At 48.7% G+C, this 15,112-nt stretch overlaps 1 protein-coding gene across 8 annotated transcripts in view; it reads right to left on the bottom strand.

Moving 5' to 3' along the window:
- The window catches only part of LOC126572633 (complexin), a 137,836-nt gene that overhangs the window by 83,293 nt on the left and 39,431 nt on the right, over positions 1-15,112 (bottom strand). For all 8 annotated transcript variants that reach the window (XM_050232086.1, XM_050232084.1, XM_050232081.1 and 5 more), the window contains exon 2: positions 6,252-6,639. In XM_050232086.1, coding sequence (XP_050088043.1) covers positions 6,252-6,306 — 55 coding nt within the window. In that variant the 5' untranslated portion in view covers positions 6,307-6,639. The remainder of the gene's footprint in view (positions 1-6,251; positions 6,640-15,112) is intronic.

Below are 15,112 nucleotides of genomic sequence, written 5' to 3'. Positions count from 1 at the left end.
GCCACCGTCACCTCTCGTGTTAGCTTTTAGTTCGTGCCTTTCAACGAGAAATGTTGAAAGGTTGTCGAGTTCTTACCTTCCATCTATCCACAAACAGCAAACACTCCCGAGGGAACGATAGCGAACCTACCGTACACGGATGCGTGTGTTTAAAGAGGCCACGTAACCCTATTCCCCCTTTGCCCCTTCCCCCAGAGTTCAAGGATACGACGTCGGTTCTCAAGTTTAAGTAGAAATGAAAACCGGAGAGCTGTTGGCCCATATCCTCTGATAGCAGCCGCTGGTTCGGATTGGAGTTTCCGCCATTCAGTCGAGGGATCGTTGTTTGTGGATCCTATGGAGCAACTGCGCCACAGTAGCAGCCCTCAGTGAAAGGGGTTTTGCAGGATGCGAGATCATTGTGCTTGCCGTTTTGTGTGGCAATATGTTACCTGGGAAATGAGTGCCAACAGCACTACTACCAGTACCGCTAGGCCATTGTGTGCCCGTAGTCTTTTGTAAATAAATAAATTCTCGTAGAAACGACGACCGACGACGCCAGGGAGCTGGAGCGCGATGCTATTTTCATGCTCCACCTGTTTCTTGCACGCCGCTGCTGCTGTTGTTGTTGTTACTATGCTCCCTTGAGGCGCGTCTTCTCCTCACCCGAATCTGGTCCTATCCTTTAAGGAGAGACGCAGGCAGCAGCTGTAGCTGCACGATCGTTTCTCGCACGGAACCGGCAGGACTAACTGCTGTCGTCGCCCTGGCTGGCTGCTCTGTCGGTGTAAACGTGAAATGGTGCCCTGGATACGGTGGTGGCCACGTGTTTGCCACTTTACTCTATGTTTGTTTGTGTGTGCGCGCTTCTGGGAGCAGATAAAAGTATAATGTACTCTGCCATGCTGCGAGGATCACCGAGGTAACGCCAGGTAAGGAACCAACCAATGGCGGACGACATTTCTTATGCTTCAGCCCTCGCGCAAACTAATGATGCCGGGGGCCCCACTAATGAGTGTAGCATAAATTTAATGCAATGCTTTCGGTGCCCCCGACCTCCCCCCGTCTCTCATCTACCTTCGTTCTTTCTGACGTTTGGGACGTGCTGCTCGGTGTTGTTGTTGTTGTTGTTGTTTGGGAAAACTCGGAGCCGCTGTGTTTTGTGCTAATAAATAAATAGACAGCCCCCCATCCGGCCGGCCGTCCGTTCGTTGCTTTGTCGCTAGCAGGAAATGGAAACTTGGCCAGCCCAGAACAGAATGCCTTGGAGCCGTTCTCACTCACTTCGAGCACCGCTGAAGGTGTGAATTGAAACGCTCGCGGCATTGCACAGCTCGCTTCAACGATGGAAGAATTTTAATTACAATTACAGCATAGAATTCTGTGGCAGTGACTATGCTACCCAATAGTGCTCCCACTACTCTGAGTACGCGCCACGCCAGTGAACATTCCGTGCGAATGTCAAACGAGCTGGTTTATTTGAAAAGCGCCACTGCGAGGACACACACTCGTGAGAGAGATGAGAGAGAGAGAGAGAGAGAGAGAGAGAGAGAGAGAGAGAGAGAGAGAGAGAGAGGCGGTGGATGGGTGGTGCGCACTGTTGTAATCATTACGATGCCATACTCGAGGAGCACCGGGATGGAAATAGGGCCTCCTTTACAGCAAGACGTGACGTTTGCGCTAGGAGGCGCGCACTTTCGTGTGTGTCTGTGTGCCAGTATGTGTGTGGCAGGAGTAGCGCCAAGTAGGTCAAGGAGCGAGTGAAAGATTTGTGACCTCCGCCACTGCCACCGCCACCGGGGTTCCACCGGCCGCTAGAGGCGAAGAGCTTGAAATGCTTTCTCGGCTAATACATTAGCGACGCCATTGAAAAGGGCTGCATTCCTGGTAGTGGCGTCTTTTTGGATGAGGATTAATGCACCACGACACAGAGGGGAAGAGAGAGAGAGAGAGAGCGTGTGAGAAAGGAGGATGGAGGAATGAGTTTTAAAACAATGGATGGCCTCTGCCTCCACAGAGCAGCTCCGATGTGCTGGCGAATCCTTTCGCGTGATCATTACCAAAGGGGTAAAGGATAAAGTTTTGAGATTTTTCCACGCCCCACTCTACGCCCCTTTTCTCCGTTTTTGCACTCTCTGTTTGTGGAGTATTCTAAAGGATATGGAGGACAGAAAACAAAGAACATCTCGTGAGTGCATTCTGTGAAGCGACGGAGAAGCGGTGCACTACCACTTACTTTTTGTTGAACCTTTCACCTTTTTCGGTTTGGCACGAGATGGTAATATTTTCCAATCAAATTTACCTGGCTGCCTGGTAACTTTGCCATAAACGCTGCCGCTACTATGTTACTGTTTCAGAGCAAAGCTTTTAGCAGGTGCGCTTTGGTTTTTGAAAAGTTCTCAGCTCAAGGTAGCTGTGCGTATCAAAGCAACCGTAGGCATATATATTATGCGTTGAACAAGGATAACGAGGAGCATCGTGAACGTGGTATTAGTGTGATGGGCTGCAACATGATCCTAAGTAAACATTGGATCCTTGTAAGTAACGCATCGTCTACCGTTCAACGTCGCCTATCCGATTTCTTGGGGAGACTTTTTTTTACAGTGATCCTGTTGACGAAAGGAACCAAATCGTGGTCGGTGTAAACATTTACCCAGCCCTGGACGCCCAACTCCTCGAGACAAGCACTCAACAGAGCATTTCGCGAGAATTTTTACCGCAGTGTATTGCATTGCAGAGAAGGGGAAATCCTAACAAACCGAAGCATAGCATGTGTTGCAGCATGAAAATCAAATAAATATCCCCACAAAAACACCTGCACATGGCACTGCAGCACACTTCCTGGTTCTGTGTGAAACAAATCGTGATTTAACTCACTTGTTTCTATTCGACTTGTTTCTCACTTGTTCTTTTTTTATTCGGTCTTTCTTCTTCCATTCGCTTTGCATCCACTGTCCTGCCAAACCCTGTGACTGCGGCTATTCGTTCAGCGCACCAGAAACGATTGAGCTCGATCCGCTTTAATGAAGTTTTCTCGGCGGTAGTGCAGCGGCCACCACTCGAGACTGTGGGGCGATTTCCGAATACCGACATACCCCGGACCGAACCGGAAGGTCGAAAGCACGGACTGGCCGGTTGCCAGTACTAGCCTCGTCCGAATGACCACCCGCATCCCCGGTTGTGGTTTTGCAAAAACGTTCGCGAAAGCGCCGCCCGGGACGAGGGCACTGGACGTGACTGTATTAAGATTTCGGTGCAGATTCTTCTTCTGATTCTGCTCTAGTGTTGCATTCTCCTTCCTTTCTTGCCATTTTCCGTTTCGACTGTCCGCGCGTTCGGTTGGTTTTGGGTTGAAGGGAATTAATTTTCCATTTCACGCGCCAACCACCTCGCGCTGCTTGTGTTCTTCACGCAATTCGATCGCCAAGGGCGGTAAAATGGCCTTTTAACGCTTGAACGGGATAAAGGATGGACGAAAGTAGCAGTTTCGCATTCGCAAGCAGGGTTTCCCTCGGTTGCAACGGACGGACCGAAACCGAAACGAAACTTTAACCAAATGTTGATTGCACAATTTGCTCCAGCAGCAACAGCAGCAGCAGCAACCGCTCCGGACGGACCTGCTGAGTGAACTGCAGCCCCGAGATGAGCTTCAAACTAACCATAAACTACATCATTTCAGCCGCTGCAACGGCACACACAAAGAGCTGTCGCTTGTGCAAACATGTTAGCGTTTAATCAAACTTTTCATATTGAAGCTAGCGCCCGCACGCTCACTTCAATTACATTTTGCAGTTCATCACTGTCACGTTGCGGACTAAACGTAACCCCACTGACCCCATCCGATGTGAGAGCCGCGCAAACAGTTGGCCATCAAACTTTTCGCTCTGCTCGTCGGCGCTTGTTCTATAAATGCAATGTGCAACTACTAGTTCTACAAGAGCCATTATGGAAATGCACGAAAAAAAAAATTAAAAAAACGAACAAGAGAAAACACCATCGCCGTGCCATCATTCACTAACTTGTGCTGCGCTCGGTTTATGCTCGGTGTTAAAAGGGGACCCACCACACGGACCAACGGGATTAGAATCAACTGGCCAGTGGACAGCAGTGGGCAAGCACATTTAATGCATATCTTATACGGGATCAGCGAACCGGTTCACTGTTAGCTTTTTATAGACCACGGTGCCATTCGGGGATCATGGCACGGTGCCCGTCGTACACATGTGTCTGCTGGCATTCCGCTTGTGTAGAGAGATGAAAATGTGCTCGCTATTTAATTGGTTTAACGCATCGCATGAGTAAATGCTCACGCCCATGCACTATCTATTGATTACTAATTGTGAAAAAAGCCTCTTGATTCTTGTAGTGGAAATTCAATTGAATTCGAACTCATATTCGAACATAATGTGTAGCACAATTTCACGGACCATAAAAAAAAAGTATTGGACGGCATCGCATTCAGCGGAATATTGAACAACAACCGTCCGGCAGCCGTCATTGACAGTCGCTCTGCGCTCATTATTTTACCACCAAACGGGTTCACGGATGTTTTCCCCCGCTTCGAACAAGCAGGCACCATACGAAAAATCCGGAATCTATTCAGTTCCGTTTTCTCCCTCAGTTCGAGGGGGCAAAAATCCTGAACTTCTGGCCACAGTTCCCAGTAAACTTTGAAGAGCATGCATATGAAGTGCATCCCATAGCTCGAGCTTAATATTGGATTACAGCACCGCGCGCACAGAGCAGCACCGTCGGTTTGTATGTGACGGAAAGTTTGAATTACTCATTGGTTTCGGTGGCGGTGGCGGTGGCGGCGCCGTTTGTGGTGGCACAGGAGGGCTAAGGGGTGTACCATGTTCCGGTTTCTGGAATCCAACCCGGATGCTGCCATGTTCCCGGCATTTCCTTTGTTGCAGTCAGGGGCGCAAAGTTGGTTGCAACAAAAAGCGTTGCTGGTTGGTTGTTCGATATAGTTTTTTTGGCCGAATTTTCATTCTGGATTCAGGGCCATGACATTGAACGGATTTTAAGTTTCAGCGAGTTTGGTGATAACAGTTTATGTACTTCAATGGTTCTCGTTTGGTTCTTTATTACTCTAGGAACAGGAGTATTGTTTCTGGAAGTGTGAAATTCGTCGAACAAACTCTTCGTAAAATCTAGGATACTGCAAGTTATCGAGAATGGAATGGCCGCATGTTCACAATACCGACAAAGTGTCCGGTCTCGCTTGTGGTCAAAACAATTAACATGGCCACTTCGGGAATTAAATCCCATTTTCCACAGCCGTAGCAGCAGCATCGCCATCGCTAAGCCACAACACAAGGATCCGCAATGTGAACGGGGTGTCCTTCGTTGGCTAAATACCGGAATGCCACATTCCATCACGTATCGAGCACCGAGTGCCGGCGGATTCCCTATTCCCGTCAACCGAGTCGTCGAAGTCGATCGAACATTCCTCGGTTTTGCTCTGCTCGTGAACACACACATAGAGCGAGCCCTAAATGGTCCCGTTTTTGGACCAAAAATTCCAGTGACAAGCCAGGGGTGAAAGGGTCGCCGCGGCAGCAGCAGGCGACATTGGGTTTAATTGGAGAATAATGGATTGCCCGACGGCGATGATGACCCCCGGCGCCATATGATGAGGCACCGTGCGGTGAAGTGACGCCATTTTAGTGACCGTATGGTAGCATTGTTCCAGGATTCCCTTGCTAGCTCGTGGCCAAAAAAAAAAAGGATGCTTTTGGTGAGGGTGGCTGTGTGTCATCCCTGTATCGAACCAACATGGATGGATGCAGCTGAAGGAAAACTCTTGCCAATAATAAAAAAGAAATGAAAAACCCAAAAATAGAACAAGAAGAACGGGAATGGAATGGAAATGCAAAACGATCGCAACGCGGAAGCAGCCGCAGCAGCACCTGCACCTGCCACAGGCGGCCCATAGGAAACCGAATTATGAATAATTTATGAGACCATTATTTACGATGATTTATGCTGCACATATTGCTGCCACCGATGCTGCTGCCGCTGCTGCGACCAATGCGCAAAATGAGATTCTAATGACAGAAGACGCGCACGGCACCGGTATGGCATATGGAGCACATGGGAGCGCACTACTCCTCTCTTCCTTCACGCTGAGGATCGTTTTATAGCGCAGCTTCCAGCCCTTCGTCGTCACAACAACAGTGGCGCGTTCAAAAAAGAATGTAAGATATTGTCGACCAAACCCACCATCGAAGCGGTAGCTACAAAGCAGCAGAATCCAAATCACTTACCTTTGACGGCGTTCAGCTTATTGCCGACCATCTGCTTAGCGACGAATGCGGCCATTTTGCTGCGTTGTCTTCGTCCGGTTCCGGGGTGTGTTTTCTAAAACTCTGTGACTGCTTCTGCTGCTGCACTAGTACCACTCACTCACAGTTCGCTATCGGAAACTAAATAGCGAAAGAGTTTTCTCTGTTTTCCTTTTTTGGTACGGGAGCTTGAACGGAATGTCTTCACTTCACGGTCGCCGTCTAGGGGTTTGTCTTAAGCCTTAAGTCAAGGACACACTTCAGCTTCACTCACTTGCTCACCAGATTCTCACCTCACGAACGCACAGCCTTCTCTGTGTGTATTTAAGATGGAGTGAGTGACGTTTCTTTAACAAACATGTAACAGTATCTGTAGGGAAGAGAGGGAGATAAAGCAAATATGGTTTTTTGTTGGATAATGGATCTCGATTTGCACCAGCCCGGTTCGTGGAAGATCATGTCCACCATGGCTGGCATGTCCTCGAAGCCGATGGATGAGTTGGCTCATCAGCAATCTCAGGGCTGATGGGTCTCATCACAAAGTCTTGCCAAACATTTGCAGCGGAATAAACAACGAACAACGAAGCGGCAAACAGGGCGAGTCGAAAGTTTTTGCTGCCCAAAGTTGGCCACTCCCACGCCACACCAGCCAAGTGCACGAAAAGTGTCCGGGAAAAATCCTTCGCCACAAAAAAAAAACACGATTCCCAAAACCGCCCAACTGGTTCGTCTAAAAGTTGCGCTCGATGCGCTTCTCGCTGTCATCGGCAAGGACGAACGAGAAGAAGCATCACAATTCGCGTGCCGCATGTTTTGAGAAATTTCCCCCCCTTTGTTTGTTGCCTCACTCCGTGTGCTTTTCTTTTCTTATCTCGCTCTCACTGGGCTAGCCACAAAAATTGAGCAGGAAACAATATTCTCCCAGCACATTGGGTACGGGTACATTCGTTCAATGTGCTTGACGATAGCGAGGCGGGAACAAGGAAAATGAAGTGTTGTCGCAGGTTGCCGCTCTTGGAAAACCCTGTTCCGAGTGATGATGAGTGATTTTCGGACGGATTTTGTGTCTGTTTTTGTTCCAGCGGAACTTTTCCCGGGAAGAACCGCACTGTCCTCAAACTGTTTGCCGTCTCTCTGTCCTTTTTTTATCGATTTCCCCCGCTCTGCCAGCGCTTGTGGGTGTTCGTTGCTGTCGTGCTGGTGGTGCTGTTTTGCTTGCTGGCTGTATGCGAAGTTGTATTTATGTGCGGCACTGAACGCTGCATCCGGCCAGTTCCGTTCAACAACGGATCGCAGATTAACACACTCTCCGGATTTGGCCAATCTGCAAAGATACACGTGGAAAGAGAGAGGGAGAGAGAGATGGAAAAAAACGAGAACAAACGAGAGAAGAAAACTTTAGTTTGTTATGCTGTGATCTGATCCGGTGAATTGTTTTCAAAAATTCATGACGTACAAGCGCAGAGAGAAAGAAGAGAGAGAGAAATTGAAGTACAATGGATGGATGCTGCTGCTGCCGGTCCCGGTACCGGCAAGGGATGGATATCGGAATTTTAAAATTGTTTGAAAATTGTTTTCAACTTCCAGATCCATCCCGTGTCCAGCGTTAGCAGACGGCGCAATGCAGCGCACACAATGTTTGCTGTGCCGGTGCGGCCAACATATTTCACAAAATTGAAATGAAATTTGACGTACCGTAAGCGAAGAACATCATGTCGTTAGTAATGCGCAATGGATTCATGCATGAGCAGCGCTGAGGCAGCAGCAGCAGCACGATGTTATGACGCGATAACGAAAGGAAGGAATCGTTTCATTCCGATGTACTGTACGGGATTTTCTGTGTTCTGAATGTTTCCAGGGATGGAATTCACTCGTACGCAAAGCGACTCACCGCCCACATAGACGTCTAATGATATTTGTGCTTCTTGTAACATTTACAAATCGGTTTAATTGCTTTACTGTGCATCGTTTGATCGATGAACTTTGAAATCTAAATTGGAATTTGTAAAGAAATGCTTGTTGTTCGATCAAAAGTAAATTAATAACTGAGCTTACAATATTTCACTAACGTTACTACGATCAGGAAAATGTAGACGCATGAGTCGAAGGCCACAGCTTCCTTGGATTGCATTCCCCCAAAGAGTGTTTAGCAACCGAAGCGCAAATGATGTTTTATGTGGTCAAACGTCTTGTTCGTGGTCACAGTCTGGCAAGCATGTAAGCAGCAGAAGCAGTAGAGTGAGTTCATGTTGCAAATAATACTCGTGAGAAATACCGCAAAAGCTCTCGGAAACTAGCTCCCATCTGCTCCAGCTACAGTTCATGTACACTCAGCTCATTGCATTAACCAAAATGGCCTTCCAGGAGGGAACCTTCGAAAATACTAAGACCTAAGACCTAAGTGACGTTCCCATACTACTGACACATCACTTCAGTGAGTGTCCGTTTCCTTCTTGGTCTATTCCACTGAAAGCATTCCGTTATTTTCCTCCGCACTATCTCTCACTATCCCCCCCTTCAAAGAAAGACTAAATTCGTCGATTCGGATGTTGGTCATTCCGCAACATTTTCTGCATTGCGCGCGGCTGCTGCCGTTGGAGCACGTGGATTCAATTCCCCTAGAAAAACTGGCTCAATATTTAACCACCGCATGTGTTTCGGTGTGTTTGTGTCTGTGTGTATGGGTGTCTGTTGCCCTACTTTTCATCCTTTTTATGCGCCAGCGCCGCCGGCGTCCTACCACCTTCCTTCCCCCCAAGTGCGCTCTATCTCTCCACGAAGATTCTGACGGTCGTACATCACGTACCGGGCCGGAAGCACTAGGAACGGCTGGAACTGGCTGGAGCAGCGCGTGTTCCGTGTTTCTGTGCTTGGACGCTGGCCAAAAACACGCTCCCGATTCTGCTCTCCCCCCACTCACGCCTCTCCGTTCCCGGGTTCCCTTTTGTGCGCTCCGGAGAGCTCCACGGTGCCCCCGATGGCAATGACAAGACGGGTAGCATACATTAGCAATGAAGAATATGAAAGCACAGAGATCGTACCAGACCAGCCGAGACTTGGCCAGCTAGCCAGCCAGTTAGCTATTCAGCATCATGCTGCTCATCGTCGTCGTCTTCGTCCTCGTCGTGCGACAGTCGACTTCGAACGTCCCGGAATCGATAAAGAGCATCCGGTGCCGGGATGGCGCAATGGCAGGAGTGTGGCCCCCCGGGGGGCGCAAGTAAACATCTGATCTGCGGATGTTCCAACACACACACACAGCCACACAATCACACAACCACCAGAAGGGCCCGTTCTCAAACGAGATGATCCAAATTGGGGAAATTTTTCAATCTCAAGCATTCCAGCGTGTGTCTTGAGGGTGGTGCCTTGAATTGCTTGAGCCTTTGCCTTTTGCCAGATCATGGACAGTGCTTGCTGGCTCGGTGAATATAACATTTTATGGTTATTCCGCAAACAAATTGATATTCTGCTGGTGCGATATGGTTTAGCCCACCAAAAAGCAGGGACCAGTGTCCTGATGATGTAATCAAATTCGCCTTTTCGATCCAGTCAATGCCCTCCAGGCGGCCTTCGGCTCCCGTTGCTGTGGTTTAAGCGAGATCCTGCATACGAAGCTAATGCTGCGCGTACCTCAACATGGAAGTTACATTATTTGCATGCTTCTTGGCGGGAAGCAAAACTTTTCCCGGCCAGCTGCTAGAGTTGCGAGTGATAGTAAGAAGCTGGAACTTGGTTTTGCTACGGCAAAGTCAAACATTCGTTCCTCCGGCCTCAGGGCCCTCAGGCTGGTCGCCCACCATTTACTGCGCCGTTTTTGTGTGTGCTTGTGGATAATTTGTAAAGTGACATTTGCCGAATTAATTAAAACTCCAACCGTACATCTTGGGGTATAGTTTCGGCCCCCGAGAACCACCACGGAGGCTCCCTAGATCTCCTTAGTTCTTCCAAACTAAACAAACTCTTTCCACACTCCATTGCACTGAGACGACGCAGAAACTATCTTTTTGTCTGAAATTTCTTGCATATTCCTAAGAAAAGGACTTCCAGCACCATCGCCTGCTTCTTCTTTTGGGTGGGCGACTCCATCAAACCCACACCGAACACTGAAGATCTGTTGGTGATGGCGAGGTTCATCTGCTAACCAAGAAACCATAACAAAAAAACGAGAGGAGGAGAATTACAAATGCTTAACGTGAAGATTTCGTTCACTGGCACTGGCACTGGTGTGGATGAAAGTGAGAAATAATTGTTATTACGATCGTTTAGAGCAAATGAGCGGTGGTCGAGTCGATCGTCTTGAGCTCGAGCGAGCAGCCAAATACCATTCCGTAGACGGGAAGACGACTGAGAACTCACCAGAAACGAATCATTTGGACGAGTCGCCACATTAGCTTTGATGTTCTTGTGGCCATCTCCCTGTGTAGGAGGTACTTGTGTAGCGCACACACATAACGGGACGATTCTTTAGGATTATTGAGCCGAATACGACAGATGAATTGATCATCCAACGTCGTTTCTTTTATTTCTGCTTTGGGCTTCTGCCAACTATGTTCTCGTCTGACAAGGAGCAGTAGGCTGGTTCACTTGTTTCCCTTCACGTGCAGCTCAAGGGAGCAACAGAACAGATCCTTTTCACCCTCAAAACTGTGGCACCGTGGCCATCCTTTCTTCCCTGTTTCCAGTTATCACCCATTAGTACTGGAATAGGCACCAGTATGTGTGCCAGTGTGTGTCTGTGTGTTTCTGAATGTTCCAAATAAAAAGTGACATTCCTTTCACGGTGAAACGGTCCCTCGTCGACCACCACCACGCTGCTTTCCATTGGGAAAAAGCTTTTTCCAGATTTTAATTTGATTTTCTACCTTCCTTCCCACCATGTGCCCTTCATAGCCCGAGCTCCACTGGTTGAAGGTTACCTTTTAACCTTTCTGTGCTCTATCTCAGCTCCTCTTCCTTCTTCTCCGGTGGGTGTTGTGCTGCTTTCTTGCCGGCTTGTTTGCTGGATGGCGCTTTTTGGGCGGGTTGGTGGTTCCGTTCCACCATTTTACAGCCAGCTTCAATTCTCATTAGCGCACCAACACGCGCCCGTGTAGATGTTCAGTCCGCAAGAAGTGGGAAAAGCGGACAGAGCGAGAAGAAAAAAAAACGGAAAAGCGTCTGCACCAACTTGCTTAACACCAGCGGAGTTGGCGCTACCTTCGCTACCGGATCGGATGTTTAACCAGCGAAATAGCAAAACGTTTCCGCTGGTCCGCTGGTCCGCTGGCTACAGAGCGCTGTGGCCACTCTACCTGCCTCCTGGGAAACGCAAGCACATACACAGCCACAAAGCAAAAAGCACGCTGGCAATAATTAAGGAGCGCGCGCAGCAAAACAATTTTCCTGCATCGAAAATGGATTTTAAACGTTTTGCTCTCGGTCGTTCCGCGGCAACACGGATGGCCCCCCGGTTCCATTTTCCACCATTTTTTCTATTGCTTTTTTGTATAGCTGTTGGCCAGTGTACCCCATTAATGGCAAGCGGGGAAGCACAGTTTGTTCGCCTTTTCAATTGTCAACAGCAATACTAATAATTGAATTTCCGTTATGAATCCTCGCGTTCAACCGGTGCGACAATCATTGGCCCGAAAGCGAAGAATCATTTATCCTCGATCTATTATCGTTAGTGCGTTCCTGGAATTGGGACATGCCCAAAACCGGGGCCAGGGGAAGGCTGCCAGTCACTTAAGTCAGATTTTATGGTCTCAAACAACCAGGAACGTTAGTAGCAGTTTCGGTGGTAGTCATCGAGTTGGTAGCCCAGTTAGTCCGACCGCCAAGCAAACCACCATTACACCTGAACCTTGGCCTAAGCTACCTAAGGGCCTTGGATAGAAGAAGGCACTTTGATGGTGGTTGTGGTGGAGCAAAGTTTTCCGGATTCCGAATTAAGATATTGCCAGAGCAGAGAGGTACCTTTTGGAGAAGGGCATTTGGGTTTTCGAAACAATCCTTACCATGGATTGGTACGACCGTACGACCAGCAATGAAGGTAATTACGTTGCAAGATTTATAGGATTTGACAGGATTATTTATGAAGAGCTTCAAGGCATCGGCACTGACTGCCCGGGAGCTCGTAGCAGTAGCACTCGAGTGGCTGGTGGTTGCGTGGAGGCATACAATTAGCGCACTTTCGTGTCCTAACAACGCAGTAAATGGCGTGAAAGGTACGGAGAAACGGGTATGCGTTCACCGGTGTGCCAGTTCTCAGGATCAGAATCAAAAGTCGACGAGGACGAAGACGCAATGGATTCCATTCCCTTCGTGGGCGCTACCCAAAAGTGTTATAAATCTCTCTATCTCACTTTCCTTCGGCTGTGCTTTCGCTTGTCTTGTCAAACTTTTTCCGCAAACAAACGCAAACCAAACCGAACTGAAGAAAGACGGTACTAGGGATACACCTCACACGCTGATAGCGAAGAACCATTGCCACCTGCGCCCTCTGCCGCTTCTTTCTGTCGATTGCCCGACATTTGCTTACACAAATTCGATCCGGAAAACTTTTAACCAGTCCAATGATCAGAGCGCAGAAAACGGAACGCTGGCCACAGCTCCCTCTCACTCTCGGCTCTAGAGCCCCAGAACTAGGAGTTGAAACGAGCCCCGCATGGCATATGTGTGGCAAAGAGCAGGAAGAAGAATTCGCGGCACGGAAACGGAAACTTTGCAAAATCTAAAATTCAAATTCATGCTCCTCCAAGACCGGTGTGTCCTTGAGCATGCTCGATCCTGCAGCAGCAGCACAAGCACAGCTTTATGGTTGTCGAACGCTTCTCTTACATTTTCTGCAATGCTGCTGGATTGCTTCTTCTTCCGTCATTTTTTTTTTCGTTCACTCCCGTTCGCGAACCATTGTCCGGAGCACTTGTAAAAAGGATTCTACAACCCTGGAGAGCCTGGGTGTCCTTGTCGTCCTTGTCGTCGACCGTCCGTCTGGGGGAACAAAAGGCGAGAGGAACGAGTTGTCATTCGGAGGCTTAACTTCTCTTATCACTTTGGCTCACTTAGGCCAACCCCTTCAGCAGCAGCAGACTGTTCCGGGAGGTTGCTTGCTTGCTCAGCATGAGTCCAACATGGCGCACTAGGAGCTAGAGCATGAACTGCAGAGTTAGGGGAAATTGTAAATTTGTAACAAGCACCACCGAGTCACTGCGTCATCATCCCTTTCCTTTCTCTCTCTCTCCCTTTCTCTCGCTCTTGTGGAAAGGGTTTTTTCCATTACCATGCTCCCCTGCCCTGTCTAGGATCGAAAATTCATCATTTCATCATCCTGTCAGCCGGTGAAGCGAATGACCACCCAGTCGAGAGAGGTCGAGAGTAAAAGGATGCAAATGTAAATTCGGTTTTGTAATTGCATAGTGCGTCATCGCATTGGACGCAGGGAGAGAGTGTTTTCCGTTTTCAATTACTCTCTCCCACAACTACTAAAGGATGGCTGCTGATTAATCAAATTTCCACCAGTGCACTTTTGTGGCTTTGTACGCAACTCCGATGGCCGATGGCGTATCACTATCGCCGCGGTTTGCATAACGACTGGCCGCCGGCTTTGAACAGGACACGACTCTGCATGTTATTCTTTTTTTACTGTTGACGAGTAACTACAGCGAGTGATACGGTGGCCACGGTTCCGGGAGTACGAAATGTAATCAATCAATCGCCCCCGGTATAGGCCCATTCCATTGCTGCAACTTATCGTAGGCTCTGTTTTTTTTTGTAACCACCGTTCATTGCAATGCTATTTGCAATTCGCACCAAATGCCCATGCCTTCTTCTCTGTTCCGATTCGATTTCGATCCTTGACAGCTAATACCATTGAATGCCAGAGTCGCGGATGCGCGGAACCTCACATCAAACGTCATCGAACCGCGTAGATCTCCAGCCCAGCACCCAGAACATCTATCGAGGGAAAGCTAATGACAAACCAACGAACGGAAACCATTTTTATCTGCTCCCCTTGCCGGTGCTGGGGCTCTCTCCGCTGTAATCCTATAACGTCACACGTGACGTGACATGAGAAAGTTGAATACATTCGCGCATGAAAAAGCGTCCATCACCAGCACTGCCAGCTGGATCTGCAGTGCTGGCGAATTGGTTTCTATTTTTTGTTTTTCGTTTGGTCCAGTTGCAGATAGAACTGTAAAAGGATGCTGGGCTTTGTAGGCCACTCGGTTCTCGCTACTCGGCTAAATATTTTTATTCCACATTTTTGCTTCCACATGCCGTGTCCAGTTTTTGTGAGTCTCCTGCCCCAGACCACAGATTCAGCATCCGGGAAACTGGCGTCCAACAAAAAAAAAAGCCAACCAACACAAACACAACGAGCGAGAAAAGTCCTAGCGAGTATCTAAGTTTTGATGGTGCACGCTCTCTTCCACCTCACCGTTGGTTGTCATCTCTGTTTGCCCTTGGTTTGTGCTGCACTAACATTGCTTCCATTCCTCCCACCCTGCACCAGTGGCCGTAGGCAGAATTGGAACAGAACGGAACAGACAGAACAGCAACCCTCTAAACGACTTTATGGTAACAGTTTTGCTACAACACATTTCACACGCCGACCTGGCCACCAACCTGGACCACCACGGATAAGCTTATTGTACTGGGAGGGCACATTTGGCAAACAGCAGCATCCCCCGCTTCCCCCCCCGGGCCTGGGTATTTTGCATCGCTCACTTCACCCTAACTTCCCCAACACAAAGCCGAGCGATGATAGCGCGCGTTGTCCTTTGTGAAGAGCGAGAGCCGAGCGGATTTTCGATGGAAAACTAGAAAAGCGCAACCAGGTAAAACCTGGTCCACCCTCC

This window comes from Anopheles aquasalis, chromosome 2, assembly GCF_943734665.1.
Source record: "Anopheles aquasalis chromosome 2, idAnoAquaMG_Q_19, whole genome shotgun sequence".
Lineage (NCBI taxonomy): Eukaryota > Metazoa > Arthropoda > Insecta > Diptera > Culicidae > Anopheles > Anopheles aquasalis.
The sequence above is the reverse complement of the archived record's forward strand: the minus strand, read 5'-3'. Positions and strand labels throughout refer to the sequence as shown.